Source organism: Microcaecilia unicolor, chromosome 7 (genome assembly GCF_901765095.1).
Source record: "Microcaecilia unicolor chromosome 7, aMicUni1.1, whole genome shotgun sequence".
NCBI lineage: Eukaryota > Metazoa > Chordata > Amphibia > Gymnophiona > Siphonopidae > Microcaecilia > Microcaecilia unicolor.
In genome coordinates, this window is record NC_044037.1 from 147852828 (window position 1) to 147869344 (window position 16517).

Here is a 16517-nt window from a genome sequence, read left to right on the forward strand (position 1 = left end):
CTGCAGGACTTATCAGACCAATCTCAGTCCTCTTTTCCTTTTACTCCTATCCTATATGAAATTGTAGTTGTACCCCACCCTTTTTTCAGTACTTTACTATTTTCTTACTCTGCTTCATTTTTTTAGTCTGTAAGCTACCCAGAAATCCTCTTGTTGGGTGGGATAGTAAATCCTGTAATAAACTTGAACTTGAAATTTGAAGTGTTTCACTATCTGGAGAATTGGCTGGTCAACAGCACTTCTAAGCAAGGAGCATAAGAATCTATACACAAAACTTTGCAAGTGCTGCAGCTCCTAGAGAGTGTCATCAATTACTGCAAGTCTCACCTCGAACCAATCCAGCAGTTAGAGTTCATAGGGAGCTGAACATAACTTAGGCCAGAGCTTTCCTACTGGAGCAGTACATAGACACTCTATTCTCTATAGTTCTACAAATTCAGCAGTCAGTAGATAGCGACCCAGCAAATGTTGAGATTGACCACGTGGCATCAACTGTCCATGTGACACCCATGGCATGCTACCATTCGAGGCCGGTCCAGTGGACTCTAGATTCTCAGTGGTCTCAGGCCATGGGGAACCTTTCGCATGTCATCTCTTTCAGTCCTCTCAGAAAGTCTCTGTCTTAGTGGATGTCAGCACAAATTGGCCAGGGGTCTCCTATTTCAAATTCCCCCACACCACAAGACATTGATGACAGATGCATCCAACGTGGGCTGGGGAGCTCATGTAGAGGGGCTCCACACACCAGGTCAGTAGTTTCCTCAGGAGAGGTTGCATCACATCAACATCCTGGAATTATATGCCATATGGAATGCTCTAAAGGCATTCAGAGATTGAATATCAAATCAAATTGTCCTCATTCAAACTGACAATCAGGTTGCAATGTACTAAGTAGACAAGTAGCGAGGCATTGAATTGTATCTCCTGTGTTAGGAAGCAGTTAGGATGTGGCATTGGGCAACTGTCAAAGGGATGATACTCAGAGCCACTTATCTGGTGGGAAAGACCAAGTGACTGGCAGACAGACTGATCCAGGTGAATCAACCACATGAGTTGTCTCTCAACATGGGCCTAGCTCAAGAGATCTTATGAGAATGGGGCATCCCCTTGGTGAACCTCTTTGCTGCTCATCTAAACCACAAAGCTCCCCAGTACTGTTCCAGAACAAGATCACATGTCATGTTGACCTTGGATGCCTTTTTTCTGGATTGTATCCTCCAACGCCTCATATAGAAAAAACTCTGAAACTCAAGCAGGAAAGGGGAACCATGATCCTCATTACTCCTTATTGGCTGAGGCAGGTTTGGTTTTCCCTACTTCTGGAGTTAGTATCCAGAGGCTCGTGGAGACTGGAGTGCTTCCTGACATCACTCAGAAAGGAGAATCCCTTCTGTCTCAACATCCAGTCCCTTGTCCTCAGAGCTTTGATGTTGAGAGGTTAGAAGTTGATTCTCTCCAGCTGCAAGAGGGTGTCTCTCTCCAGTTGCAAGAGGGTGTCTCACGAGTCCTGCTCACTTCAAGGAAAGAATCCACCAAGAGGTTGTGTGGCTTTAAGTGGAGGAGGTTTGCTGGCTGGTATGAGGGCAACATTTGGATCCGTTTTCATGTTCTACACAGAAACTGCTTGAATACCCTCTATTTTTATTTATTGGTTTTTATTAACCGCCTGTATGAGCAGATTCACCCAAGGCAGTGTGCGACAGGTCTAGATCCCTTCTCATGTCCTGCACAGAACTTCTTTAATACCTTCTATTTTTATTTATTTATTGGGATTTATTAACCACCTTTATTAACAGATTCACCCAAGGTGGTGTACAGCAGGTCCAGTATAACATAAAACTTACAATTTTGTTAAGATTGTTACAATAGTGAAATGACCAAATATCAACATAAATCGAATAAATGAGGGAAATATGATGTCAGTGCAATACAGACAATACCATAATAGACAGCATGGAATAATATTCAAACAACATAGATTTAATACAATGTCATCATAATACCAATGAAACACCTAATAAGTAAGATATGATGCTAATGCTTTTCTATCTAGATGAGGAGCCAAGTGCAGATATATAGATGGGGACATGGTGGGTAGTACAGAATCAATTGGGATAAACAGATGGATGGCTAAACTCAGCAAAATCTTTGTACAGTTAAACAAGATATGAGGAACCTAGTCTAAATTACAGAGTATAAAGCAAGCTAGTCCAGGTGCAGAGTGAGTGTATTGTCAGTCACCACATGTATTAAAGGCTTATGAGAAGAGCCAAGCTTTCACCTGCTTCCTGAAGTAGAGATAGTCTCAAGTTAGACATAGCCCCTCTAGGAGTAAGTTCCAGAGCATGGAGGCTACTCCTGAGAAGGCTCACTGGCAGGTATTAATATTGCACAATTTCTTTTGATGAGATACAGGTATTGATGCTCCTTGAGAGGACCGTAGAGAGCTAACTTATTCTTTAAGTACCATGGCCCATTTTGCCTGAGGACCTTGAAAATCAAATATAAGAGTTAGTCCTATAAGGTACTAGCCATTTGTAGTTTTTGCAGGAAGCATGTGATGTGGTAGGCTACTGTTTTCTGTTTATTTAGATCTAGTTTGTGATCAGAAAGCCATTTAGAAACTAAATTTAGGCAGTTTTGCAGAGGGCTAATAGCAGGAGAACAAGGGGTTAGTAGGAACATTCAATAATATATCACCTGCATACAAATGACATGAAGTGACAGCAGATTGAATAACAGTAGTGAGAGGACTTAGCAACAAATTAAAGAGGAGAGGAGATAGAATAGAGCCCTTGGGTACCCTGCAGGTTAAGAGGCAAGAGAACAACGTGAAGGAGGCTGTGACCGTGTATGAGCAATCCGAAAGGAAGGAAGCAATTAAGTCAAAATGTGAGTTCATTGGGTTCTTCTTTGTCAGAATTGAAGACCTATATTCTAAGCTATGCTGATGATATTTTTGTCTTAGTATCCATAATGGATACTTTTTTCAAACATTAGATAGGTTGAGAGGCAGTATAGATGACTCAGGGTCATTTGTTAAACCCAATAAACAGAAAACTAAAGTCAATAAGGGGCCCTTTTACTAAGCTGTGGTAGTCTGTACGTGCATGCCCAAATGAGACTAGCGCCAGGCCAGCGCACCCTCCTGACAATAATTTCAGATTTGGCACACGCCCATAATGCGTGAATTAATTTTTTATTTCCTCCTACACGCGCTGACTGTTCACCACACGTGTAGCGCGTGAACCTTTACCACTAGGTCAGTGGGTGGCGTTAAGGGCTTAGGCTAGTCAGTGGGTGCATTAAAGGCTCAGGCCGGTTTGGGGCATGCACTGGTTTCATTTTTACCGCAGACCCTTTTCCCATCCATTTTTTTGTAGATGCAGTAAAGACTGGCCTGGTGCATGCCCAGTACACACACCTGCACTACCACAGGCCACTTTTTACCGTGGCTTAGTAAAAGGACCTCTGAATTAGCTTGCTGGATTCTTACTTATGAGAAATTACTGTAGACAGATATTGCTTATCTGGCAGTCCCAATGTGGAGTCAATTAGCAATTTTTCAAATATAACTTTACAATTAGGCGAAACCTTATTGATAGAGAATCTCAAATATTAGGGATAATCTTTGATTCAAAATGTTTTAGTTAAAGAATATTTTTTAGACTTAGATAGCTTAGGTTAATGAACTACTTTTTAGCTGTACTTAGGGATTTTTTTTACTAAACTGCACTAGCGATTCCCTGTACAGCAATGCCGATGAAGCCCATTTACTTTAAATAGGCTTCATCGGCATTGCTGCACAGGAATCGCTAACATTAATGTGCGGTTAGTGCACAGTAACAGGCTGCTGCACAAATGTAATAGGGGTTTGTGAAGTTATTTGTTTGTTAGCTCACATTAAACCACGTGTTGGTGAATTTTTTAGAATTTTCCAGTCAGGGTCATGGCATTAGCCAACTAGCACATTATAATTACCACTTGCGCGAGTCCTTTGATTAGCGCTGGCGAAGGAGTGTCAACGCTCTTGGACCTGGAAAAAACAACTCCATCGCTCCCGAATTATTCAACCACCATGTCCAAAGGAGTGGAGGAGTGAGTTAGAGGTATATGCTGAAACGGAGGACGTTTACAGCAGAACCCGAATCGGTGGAACCACTCCTAAACACCTATGAGAAATCAACTTGGAGTTTTTGGCTCCCGTGGAGGTTACATTGAATACCATCTGGAAGGCGCTTTGGGACCTAACGGTGGCAGTAAATAATTTTGTTTCAGATATAATTTTATTAGAGAGTTACATGGACAATTCAACTGAACCCGTTGAGAGTAAAAAATTGATATAACAAATGATTCTACATGAGCAAGAAGTGGTTATGATAATAGACCAGAAATTTTGAATAATAAAATGAATATTATTATAGATGATTAATATTGAGATTGTTGTTTTTCCCAGAATTCCGGGTATGACTCCTAAAGTTTTCCTCAGAAATATTTCCTCAAATTATTACTTTAAAAGGAGTGAAGCCTGTGAAAACTGGGATTACTTTAATCACTGGGATTGAATTAGAGACTTAAGTATATGTATTGTTAAATAACTTCTGGTTTTTAAAAGAGAAAGAATGTAATCAGATGTATTATTTCTAACTAATATTGGACAATAAGTATGTTTTTCAATGAAATGATTTGACTATACACCGTATTGGCCTTGAAGAAGCCAACCAGATGATCAATGTGGAATAATGAATTAGATGAGTAATATCTGGGGATAATCAGGTTAATACCACAGGGTTTTTTTTCTGTTTACTGTTTAATTGATCTCCTTATCTTGTTTCACTCTCCCTATTTAGTGGTCTAAGGAAGAGAATAGAATTACCTGACTGAAATAATCTACTATAATAAAACGCACCCTCAACGTTCTGAGGACACTGACGTCACTGAAGTCACTCACACACCGGTTCGTGGTTTCATGGTGGTGAAGCCACAACATCTTCATGCCCCGCCCTCGTGTCACACGTGATGACGTCAAAGGCAGAACACGAAAACAAGGCTAATTAACGCACGGGGAGCAGTAGGGAAACACGCGTACTCCTCCCCTTCCAAAAAATCCCAGCCGCTCACGACGTCCACATCAACCCGGCCCCTTTCGCCACATAGCCCCGCCCCTTAGTTACCGCCCCGCCCACGGTACCACACTCACCCTCAGCAACGTCCTTCCCCCCCCGTCACCTCCCCTTCCCTTACGCGTGTCTCCCTGGTGGTCTAGAGGTACCTGTTCGGTCGGGGCAGGAAAGAAAGAGCCCCCTCTTTCCTGCCCGTAGCGGTGGTGGTAGCTTCCTTGCTGCATTGTGTGGGAGTCCGGCTCTTGGCGTTTCAAAATGGCCGCCGAGAGTTCAAGCTGCATCGTGAGACTTCAACTCTTGGCGGCCATTTTGAAACGCCGAGAGCCAGACTCCCACACAATGCAGCAAGGAAGCTACCACCACCGCTACGGGCAGGAAAGAGGGGGCTCTTTCTTTCCTGCCCCCACCGAACAGGTACCTCTAGACCACCAGGGAGACACGCGTAAGGGGAGGGGAAGGGAGTCCCCTGCCCGCTAGCGCCCGTTCCATCGCCGCCAGAAACGGGCCATTTTTACTAGTTCCTACATTTTACTTTCTCTGTATTTCCAGCAAATTGTTTTATCACTTGTAAATTTAAATGGTTATAAATAAAAAATTAAAAAAAAAATAATAATAATTACCACTTGCTAACACAGAGTTAACACATGATTTCTTAGTGTCACCTAAGTAAGAGGTAGTAAGTGGTCCAACATTAATATCCTGCATGTACTGCATTCTAATGCTTACATTAACACATGACCTGCAATAAAAAATAGAGGGAATGCCCCCAAAAGGTGCCATGGTAAATCTGGGCTTAGCATTCATCAGAATCCTGTGTAAAAATGTGTTAAGCCAAAAATTAGTGCATTTTAGTAAAAGAACTCTTAAATTATTAAATTTTCTATGATGTCAGATAACTCTCAACCCACTGATGTTGACTTCTTTGTAGTCCATTCAGAATCCAAATGGAATAGGGCGCAATACAAGTCTTCAGCAAAGCACAGAATAGAATAGACTAATCATCCATGGTGTTTTTTTTTCTGCTGCAGGACTTGCTGACTGAAACAGAAGAGAAATATAAAAAGGCAATGGTGTCCAATGCTCAGCTGGATAATGAGAAAACAAACTTCATGTATCAGGTGGACATTCTGAAGGATATTCTTTTGGAACTGGAAGAACAGCTGGCAGAGTCCAAGAGGCAATATGAGGAGAAAAGTAAAGTAAGTGCAGAGAAGTGAATACAAAGAGAAAGAAGAGAACTTGGAGTGTAAAAAAATTGTTGGTGAAAAAATATCTAGTCCTATAAGCAATAACTCCCAATAAGATGAAATGTTCCAAATTTTCAGTGATTTTTTTTTGTGTTAACTTCTTTCATCTTTAAACATTTTAAACCCAGTACTCAAAGGATTTATGATTCTTAAGTTTTGAGAGTTATGCTCCTAAATTAACCTCTTAGAAAATTTACTAGGACTGACGGGGTCTTTTATAAAGGTGTGCTAGCGTTTTTAGCACACTCTAAGTTTTAGCGCACACTAAACGCTAGAGACACCATATATTCCTATGGGTGTCTGTAGCATTTAGTGTGTGCTAATTTTTAGCACGTGCTAAAATCAAGGACCCCTGAGTGCCTAAACTCATACTCAGATTTTCACTAAACTTAATATAGGAGCATAAAAAAATGGGCTGCCACAGAGATGGATCTAGGATGGGGAAAAATTAGGAGTTTTGTACTGATTTCAGCACTAAACTCATAAAACCAAGCAAATGAATGGTGGGCTTAAATTTATGAGCACAATATAAATTAGATGAATTTTCAGCTGGAAAATTATGCTCCTAAGTTTGGCTGAAAATAGGACACAAATTTAGGATGCTAACTTATGAGCATAAATTTAGTAGCTTAGCATTTTCTGAATATCTGGCCCACTATTTATCTAGCAGAGCTTTTATAAAATTGTTTGATCATATACACACATAGAAAGTAGGCCTACTTTTTTGTGATTTGTATGTAGGCATTCCTGGAGGCTTAGTTTGGGTAGAGCAGAGGTGGAGTTCTGATATACATTTGTATTTTTTAAAATACTTGAGTATACGTATAAAGTACACACACACACACACACACACACACACACACACACATTTAAATCTGCTTCAAGGCAAGTTTAGATGTGGATGTTGGCTTTTGCATGCTATTGGGACTGGATCTGTTTTATAATGGCATTTCCTTATTGTCCATGCCAGATCAGTCCAGACGGATGCCAGCAAATAGAGACCCTACTACCCTTATAGGGAGTTAGTGTTGCTTTCCACGCCTCAGTATTTCTCTGTCTCCATCAAATGGTGCAGACATGTGACCCAGTTAGGCAACAACGAGTAGGCGATTACCAGGAAAGCTGTAGGTCCAAATTCCAATGGAGCATAGGACAAGTCTAGAGAATACAGTCTCAGTTGAGGTCTGAGTTCCCTTACCGATGGGAACAATACCAGGTGGTGCTTGGTGACTTTTTAACTTTTGGTGTGTCCAACAGAAATTGCTATTGTCAGCATACTCTCCTTTTATCTTTGGAGAGAAATAGAGGAGCAATAAAAATTACAAAAAAACCAAACTTTCATTTCAGACTGCCTCCCAGACTTCAATGGGAAAAAAATGTGGTCTTTGTGAGCTTTTGATATCAGGGGCTCAAAACCTTATTTCCAGTGCCAGATCTCCTGTTTCTACATCTGTCTTGAAAATGGTTATTTCTGCAAGTCCTAGATTCCAGGACAGTGGACCTGTATGTAGCACTTTGGTCTCACATGGCTCTCCCATTCATACTCCTTCCAGGGTGATCTCCATTAGCCTAGTATCACAAGGCTTTCTTCCTCTCTCTAGTGAGGCTGGAATTAGCCTGAACAGGTGACCTTCCACAATTGTCTTTGGCAGGGTGTGGATCAGGAGTCTTTTGTACCACAGAGGTGAATCTAATTGGCTGGAAAGTAAGTTGTCTGGAGCAGCTGAAACAATAACAATTGGTCCTGGTGGTGAATCAACAGATCTAAGTTTAGGCCAAAAGCTAGAGCCAGCCATCTAGCACTCCAGCAATTCTGGCCTTTAATGTAGGAGAAGGCAGTCCAGGTGGCCACAGGCAAGATAACACTATTAGCTGATTGTCAGATTTGTTCTGGGATGGAGTTCCCCGGTAGGACTTGGCAACAGCTTGCATGACCAATATCTTCATCATACAGATGAATTTTCTGAGCCAACCTTGAAGTGTAAGAACTGGAAGAAGTGGCAGTGGCCCTACTAGGGATCAGGCGGGACACTGTGAATAGACCTCATATTAGCTCAGCAAATTCTTAAAGACAAAAAAGGAAAGCAGGAATCAGGCTGGATATCCTGGTGGAACAAGAACTGACATCCAGTCTCATGCATGTTTTCCTGTTGTGAGCCTGGATGTTCCCCAGCCCAATATCTGAGGAGAGGTTTTTTTTTTTTTTTGGGGGGGGGGGGGGTAGGGGTAGGGGGGACACTATTTCATTTGAGGGATCTATTTCTTCAGTCTCATAGAAGGTAGAGACTGATTTTGGACACAGTCATGGAAGCTCCCTCACTACTCTCCTGGATGGGATATATAGTAAGGAAATATTATAATGAGATTCATTTATATGCAGATATTAGTTTTGCCTTTTGGAAGTCGATAAAGACCTAATAGGAATGAGGTTAAATACATGTTTGAAAAAGGCTTCATGCTAGTAGCCTGATAGTGGATATATATCTGTCTGAGATTGGGTGACATTAGTCAAGATGAACTGACTTTACCCCAGGTAGATGCAGTGATACCTTGGGTTGAGACAGTTTTAACATTATGTGTAATTCTGGGGTCTGAGGATTCAAGGAACATATTATGTTGGTAACCAAAGGGACGTTTTTAAAATTGAAGTTTATCTTTCAATTAAAGACATTTTTAAAGGTTTCACCCTTAAATATTTTAGTTCAGTCTTTGGTATTAAATACTTGAGTAAACAAACAGAATAGAGATGGACTGCAACTTTCCAACAATCAAGAGAAGAGGCACGAGAGTTCAAAAATCAGTTACAAAATAATTTTAATCATCAACATGCAAATGTTTCTTCAAACAGCATTTAAAGTCCGTTAGAGAGTGATACAGTAGAGCTTCAGGACCCGACATAGATCCATGTTTGGGCACAGAATACCTACCTCAGCGGTCGCAATGTCTGGGTATCACAAAAATACATAAAAAAGAAGAATGTGTCGACCAAATGACCAATTGATGCAAGAGACATCATTATAAAACACAATGAATGTAGCAAAAACTTATAAAAGTAAAATAATGGGCTAGGAATAATAGGTATCGGAGAGATCCAAATCTTATATAAACATCATGATATGATCACATATGCAGGTTAAAAGTAAATGAACATAAAACAGATATGGTCAGTAAATGTTATGATCCTACTGGGACAAGCATGCTAGCAGCAGGGTCTCGGTTCTGATTGCCTATGTCAGGCTGACGTCTGAGGCAGATGATGTCAGATGCCAGACCCTATTTAAGCCTACCTCTGCTTGTATAAGGATGCTCTAGTGTTAATTTCCTCAGCTGTGAACTTACCTTCTGATCCTCTGTTTGTCTGTGTTTGAGGCACAGTGTGAGTTCTCTGTCTGTGTAGTTAGCCTTTAACCCTTTACTTTCTGTATCTGCTGTTTGAGTCTGCAGCAGCAGATTAATCCATTACGAATGGGTTGTGTCCACCTACCAGCAGGGGGAGATAGAGAACACTGAAAACCATAGTTCCTCCTGGATGGGCTAGCTCCATCTGCCTCTCAGTATTCTCTATCTTCCAGCAGGGTTGGACGCAGCTTATTCAGCTCCTTCAAGAATCTGCCTAGGGTGGCTCCTGTGCTTTTGCCAGTTGTAGCAGGGGTATTGTGGCTATTGCAGCTTCACTTTAAAGGCACATAGGTTAGCCCTTTCCCTGCCTTACCCTTCCCCCTATGTGGATGCAAGCATATAAGTTTGCCCTGTCTCTGCCTTTCCCACTCTCTTCTATGTGGATGCAGGCACATTGGTTCGTCCTTTCCCTGCCTTTCCCACTCTTCTGGACCTCCGGAGTGCCTCTGTAGCTGTTGCCTCTAACTTTCCTCACAGCGTTAACAAAAAAAACCAAAAACGTGATGCGCTTGTTAGCGCTGCGATTCTGAGGCTATCTTCTGTCTGTGCAGCGTGACCGGAGATCTGGGACTCGGTCTGTTGAGGTAAGAGCGTCTTGTAGCTCCTCCGGGGAGGGCCCGCGATCGGGGCGTTTTTTGGCGCGGATCCGCCATTTTGAAAATTTCCTCCGTTTTCGGCGATGGCTGCGGAGGTTGTTAAGCGCTGTTCACGTTGTGGCAAGTGCAGATCAGCAGCAGGGCTCTGTAAATCGTGCTCTTCAAACGTCAGGGCCGGCGCGAGCGATGTCCCTTCCCGTTCGGTGGAGCTGGCAGCGGGCGCCATTTTGGATGCGACGCATCGTCTGACCCCCGCAGGAGCGGAGGGGTCTGAGGCCAGAGGGGAGTCTCGGATGGAGGCTACCAGAGGAGCTGCTTGCCCCGGATTGGAACCGGGAGACCAGGGTGAGACTTTCTCTCCTGAGTTTGTGTTGCTTTTACATAAAGCGTTCATGTTAAAGAGGGCTCTGCCGCAGGTGTCTGACTCTGCATTGCTACCTGGTTCCCCTCCGGTGGAGACTGGTCCGGGATTGCCATCAGACGTTTTTTCCCTAGACAGTTGGCCGCAGGACAAGCTTAGAAGGGTAAATTCCCCTTCAGAGAGTGGCGCACCTCCCTTTTCCCCCCCTGTGGTCGGGCTGTGGGGATTCTGAAGGGTCTGGCAGGCCTTCATGGTCTGAGGAGCCAGAGGAAGGTACCAGATTGCCACTGGATCCAGATGATCCCACCGCGGTTAGGATTTTCCACCGCGAGGAGCTGCCAGCGCTTATTTCTTATTGCAGGCCCTCTCTATTGAAGATCCTGCGCTTGGCGAGGCCTCCTCTGGTAATCCGAGGATGGCAAGTACTAAGAAGCCTGCTCGAGCTTTTCCTTTGCATGACTCCATCCAAGAGCTTATTTCGGCTCAATTGGCTGACCCCGAGGGTCCTTTGAAAGTTGCCAGGGCAATGGGGCACTTATACCCTCTTAGTGAGGCACACTTGGCCGTGCCTAAAGTAGATGCCCTAGTCACGGCTGTGACGAAGAAGACTACCCTCCCAGTAGAGGGAGTGGTCGCCCTGAAGGACATGCAGGACCGACCGCTGGAATCAGCAATGAAATGGTCCTTTGAAATTTCAGGCCTAGCCTTACGGGTGTCTGTGCAGTTGTTATGCTGCTCGAGCCTGCCTCGCTTGGTTGCAACAGGCAGTGGAACAGCCCGAGGATGGAGCGGAGCCCCTTGCGGAGGTGGCACCGCGGATGGAGTTGGCCTTATCATTTTTGGCTGACGCCCTTTATGATCTGGTCAGAGCCTCGGCTAAACAGATGTCTGTGGTGGTGGCCGCTCGCCGCCTTCTATGGCTACGGCATTGGGCAGCTGACATGGCCTCTAAGCAAAGATTGGTGAAGTTGCCCTTCCAGGGCTTTCTCCCATTTGGTGAGGAGTTGGAGAAAATTGTCAAGGGCCTGGGGGATGCTAAACCCCAGCGCTTACCCAAGGATAGGCCGTGGCCTTCTTCCGAGGGTCAGGCAGTTCCCTCCTCTTCCAGACCTCACTTCCGTGAAGCTAGAAGGTACCACCCAGGGCGTTCTGCTGGGTTTACGTCGCGTGCTCGTTTTCAGCAGAGGAACTCCTTTCGCTCGGACAAACCTCCGCAGCAGCCGGTTCAAGGCCTGGAGTTCATGGGTGACCCTCTCAATGATGGTGCGCCGGCCCACTCCTCGATTCCGGCAGTTGGAGGACATCTTTCCCTCTTTCTCGAGGAGTGGGTCAAGATTACCTCAGATCAGTGGGTTTTGGACCTGATCAGAGACGGCTACAAATTGGAATTTACTGCCCCGGTGAGGAGTCCCGATGCGGCATTGCCGTCAAACGGGTGGCAGTAGAGGAGGCCTTGCAAGGCTTGTTGCACCTTGGAGCGGTGATCCCCGTACCTCCCGCCAAACGCAGTTGCGGCCGTTACTCCATTTATTTTGTAGTGCCGCGAAAAGGTGGGTCTTTTCGGCCCATTCTCGACTTGAAGAAAGTCAACGAGTCACTCAAAGTACGGCATTTCCACATGGAAACCCTGCGCTCCGTCATTGCGGCGGTACAGCCAGGAGAGTTTCTCATGTCTCTGGACCTGAAAGAAGCTTACTTGCACATCCCTATTTGGCCCCCACACCAAAGGTTCTCCGGTTTGCGGTGTTGGGAAAACACTTTGTTTCGGGCCTTGCCTTTTGGCCTCGCCACAGCTTCCCAAACCTTTTCCAAGGTAATGGTGGTAATAGCTGCCTTTCTCAGGCAAGAGGGTATCCGGGTTCACCCGTACCTCGACGACTGGCTCATCAGAGCGTACTCTGCAGAAGAGAGTCGTCATGTAACAGCCAGAGTGGTCTCAATACTGCAATCTCTGGGCTGGGTCGTCAGTATACCCAAAAGTCACCTAACCCCCTCTCAATCTCTACAGTATTTGGGGGTTCGGTTCGACACGGCCTCAGGGTTGGTTTTTTTTACCCGAGCAAAGGAGGTGCAAGCTTCAGACCCAGGTCCGTCTGCTCCTGAGGATGCCTCGCCCGCAAACTTGAGACATTGTTTAGCTCTTGGGGTCGATGACGGCCACCCTAGAAGTGGTGCCTTGGGCGAGAGCGCACATGAGACCGCTGCAGTGTTCCCTGCTTCAACGTTGGTCTCCCATTTTCCAGGATTATCAGTGCAGACAGTTGGCTCCGTGCGGCCCGACTCAGCATGGAGTGGTGGCTCTCGGACAGCAAGCTGCGGCGAGGAATGATGTTAGCGCTCCCCGACTGGTGCCTGGTGGTAACCAGTGCCAGCCTGAAGGGCTGGGGAGCTCATTGCCAGGAGAGGCATGCCCAGGGTCTGTGGGCACTCAAAGAATCAAAGTGGTCCATCAATCGCTTGGAATTAAAAGCAATTTTCCAGGCGTTGCTGGCCTTTCAATCGATCTTGGAGGGATTGGCTGTCAGAGTGCTGTCAGACAATATGACAGCAGTGACCTACATAAATCATCGAGGCGGAACGCAGTGCAGAGCACTGGCCATGCAGGCCGCTCAGATTTGCCACTGGGCAGAGCTGCATCTACAGTTCCTGTCAGCAGCTCATATTGCAAGCTGATTATCTAAGCAGACACCACATCGACGCAGCGGAGTGGGAGTTGGCAGACGAAGTGTTCCTTCAACTCTGTGCCAAATGGGGAACGCCCGTAGCGGATCTGATGGCATCAAGCACAAATGCCAAAGTTCCATACTTTTACAGCAGATGGAGAGATCCTCGCTCGGCAGGGTTGGATGCCTTGGCTCAACCCTGGCCTCTGGGCCTCCTATATGTGTTCCCGCCTTGGCCCTTGATAGGGCAAGTACTCCTGCGAATTCGGCTGCACCAGGGAGTGGTGATTCTCATTGCCCCAGATTGGCCCAGGCGGCCCTGGTATGCGGACCTCTTCCTTTGCCTCTGGTACCGAACCTGTTGACGCAGGGCCCGGTAACCATGGAGGATCCCTGCCGCTTTGATCTTACGGCATGGCTATTGAGAGGGCACAATTAAGAGACAAGGGCTATTCTAACAAGGTCATCTCCACTCTCTTGCATGCCCTCAAGCTGTCCACTTCTGTTGTGTATGCCCGGATTTGGCGCCAGTTTGAGGCCTGGTGTGTTCCAAAGGCGATCACACCCATGCGGGCTTCTGTCTCGCCGATTCTTGACTTTTTGCAGAATGGTGTACAAAAAAGGCTTGGCCTATAATTCCCTGCGGGTGCAAGTGGCAACATTGGCATGCTTTTGAGGGAAGGTCGCTGGCCTCTCCTTAGTTGTGCATCCAGACATTGCACGGTTTCTTAGAGGGGTGCTTCGGCTCCGTCCTCCCGTGCGGGCATCTTGTCCGGCTTGGAACCTGGGGCTAGTATTAAAGGCTCGAGCCGCTGAGGTGAGCTTCGGAGAAGGATGTGACTCTAAAAACAGTCTTTTTGGTGGCCATTACATCTGCGAGACGGGCGTCTGTGCTCCAGGCGCTGTCCTGTGAAGACCCATTTCTGCAATTCTCAGAGTCCGGAGTTATGGTACGTACTGTGCCTTCCTTCCTGCCTGAGGTGGTTTCAGCGTTTCACCTAAACCAGCCTATTTATCTGCCCTCCTTTACTAGGGAGGAGTTTCCAGAATCTTTTGGGCAGTTGCACCTTCTGGATGTGTGCAGGGCTCTGTTGCCATATCTACAGATGTATAATGCTTTCAGGACCTCTGATCACCTTTTTGTATTGTTGTCAGGTCCTCGCAGAGGGTCTCCAGCTTCTAAAGCCACTATAGCCCATTGGCTTAAGGAAGCCATTTTTTCTGCATATCTGCTATCTGGCCGGCCTCCGCCTGACGCCTTTAAGGCACATTCCACAAGAGCGATTTCTTCCTTTTGGGCTGAGACGGGAGCACTCTCTCTTCAAGAGATATGTAGTGCAGCTGCTTGGGCTTCTAAGCTCTCTTTTGCCCGTCATTACAGGCTGAATGTGGCTGCCAGGAGGGACGCGCTTTTTGGAGCACAAGTTCTTGCGCGTGGTGTGGCTTGTTCCCGCCCTATGTAGGGATTGCTTTGATACATCCCATTCGTAATGGATTCATTTGCTGCTGATGACAAGGAAGGGAAAATTAGGTTCTTACCTTGGTAATTTTCTTTCCTTTAGTCACAGCAGATGAATCCATGATCCCTCCCTGATTGACACTGTTTTGTGTTCAGTTTTTCCTGCAGACATGTTCCCTCATTGGGAGAAGTTGGAAAACAGCCTTCAGGATTTATGTTCTACTACAGAAGGTTGAGTTCGTCCCTCCTTTGTGTTATTGCTCACGTTCTGGGGCGTTCGTTCGCTGTGAGGAAAGTTCATGTTATGCTACTTTGCGGTTTAACACTGCTTTGGAAGCTTCAAATACTGAGAGGCAGATGGAGCTAGCCGTCCAGGAGGCACTATGGTTTTCAGTGTTCTCTATCTCCCCCTGCTGGTAGGTGGACACAACCCATTCATAATGGATTCATCTGCTGTGACTAAAGGAAAGAAAATTACCAAGGTAAGAACCTAATTTTCCCTTCCATTTAGCTGTGCTTTTTAGCTCAGCTGTGAGCTGTTCCTCTTTGTGGGTAGACTTTAACCCTTTACTTTCTGAATCTGTATGGGTTGTTCTTCCGTTTAGCTGTGGTTTCTAGCACAGCCCTGAGCTGCCTGTCTGTGTGGTTTCCCTTGTATATTATCATCATAGCTATGAGCTTTGGTTCAAGGCCTGACTTTGGTTCAGGATCTAAAAATGACAGAGAAGCTTACAGGCCTGTAACTCTAAATTGAATTCTAGAGTTACAGTAAAACGCATGAGCTGTTGTGACACCCTCATGTAGCAAAATGAGGAAGGGGCTAGGGTGCAAAAACCTCAATAACAGGATGGTGCGGCCTACCAACAGGGCAGAGTCAGTTACACCCAAGAAGATATGGTCAGAATGCAGAACTGAGTGGTCTCACATGGAGATAACCAGGCTTTCTAAGTAATGCTAAAAATAGCCAAGCACGTACAGTAGAATTCTATGAAATATTAACCATTATATTACCATAGATCCAATAAGGTGTAATTACTGTCATATTACCTATATGCTGAAAGGACATATAAAAATTTATGTACTTCCTACTTCTTTAGAGACTCAGACCCAGAAGAACACCTATGTGTAGCTGTGGTACTGTACTCTCATAAGCATATACTTGGAGAATAAGAAAAGTATTTGATTGCTTATATATTCTTTGGAGGCTCAGATGCAAGCATCACGGTTGTGTTGTGGCTCTGTGACCCCCCCCCCCCCCCACCCCCACCCCATGAGAGGTTAAAATTTGTAATTGCAACTTTCTCTTGGTGAGTAATAAAATCTCTAACTTCACTTTCTCATATGTGTGGCCTTGTATTTTATCTTTCTAAAGCCATTATATTATATATGATAGTTTAGAGAGGTGGTAAAAATACTAAACACCACTGGTCTTTCAGCACTCCACAGTACTAAGTAGTGGATATTTGGGACACTGGAGTGAGAGTGATAAAGGGGAGCCCATTATTAACACCCTTTAACCCTTTACTTGCTGAATCTGTTGTTTGAATCTGTGTGGGCTGCTCTTCCATTTAGCTGTGGTTTCTATCATAGCCCAGAGCTGCCTCTCTGTGTGGCTTCCCTTTAACCCTTTGTTTGCTAAATCTGTTGTTTGTGAGAGCTGCTCTTCCAT

General features: G+C 45.2%; 1 protein-coding gene across 14 annotated transcripts in view; it reads left to right on the plus strand.

The window, feature by feature from the left end:
* Window positions 1-16517, plus strand: part of LRRFIP1 (LRR binding FLII interacting protein 1) — a 997950-nt gene that overhangs the window by 457131 nt on the left and 524302 nt on the right. For all 14 annotated transcript variants that reach the window (XR_003942957.1, XR_003942958.1, XM_030210921.1 and 11 more), the window contains one exon: window positions 6152-6322. Coding sequence is in view for 12 of the 14 variants with exons in the window: in XM_030210921.1 (XP_030066781.1) it covers window positions 6152-6322 (171 nt within the window). In the remaining 2 variants the exon portion in view is untranslated. The remainder of the gene's footprint in view (window positions 1-6151; window positions 6323-16517) is intronic.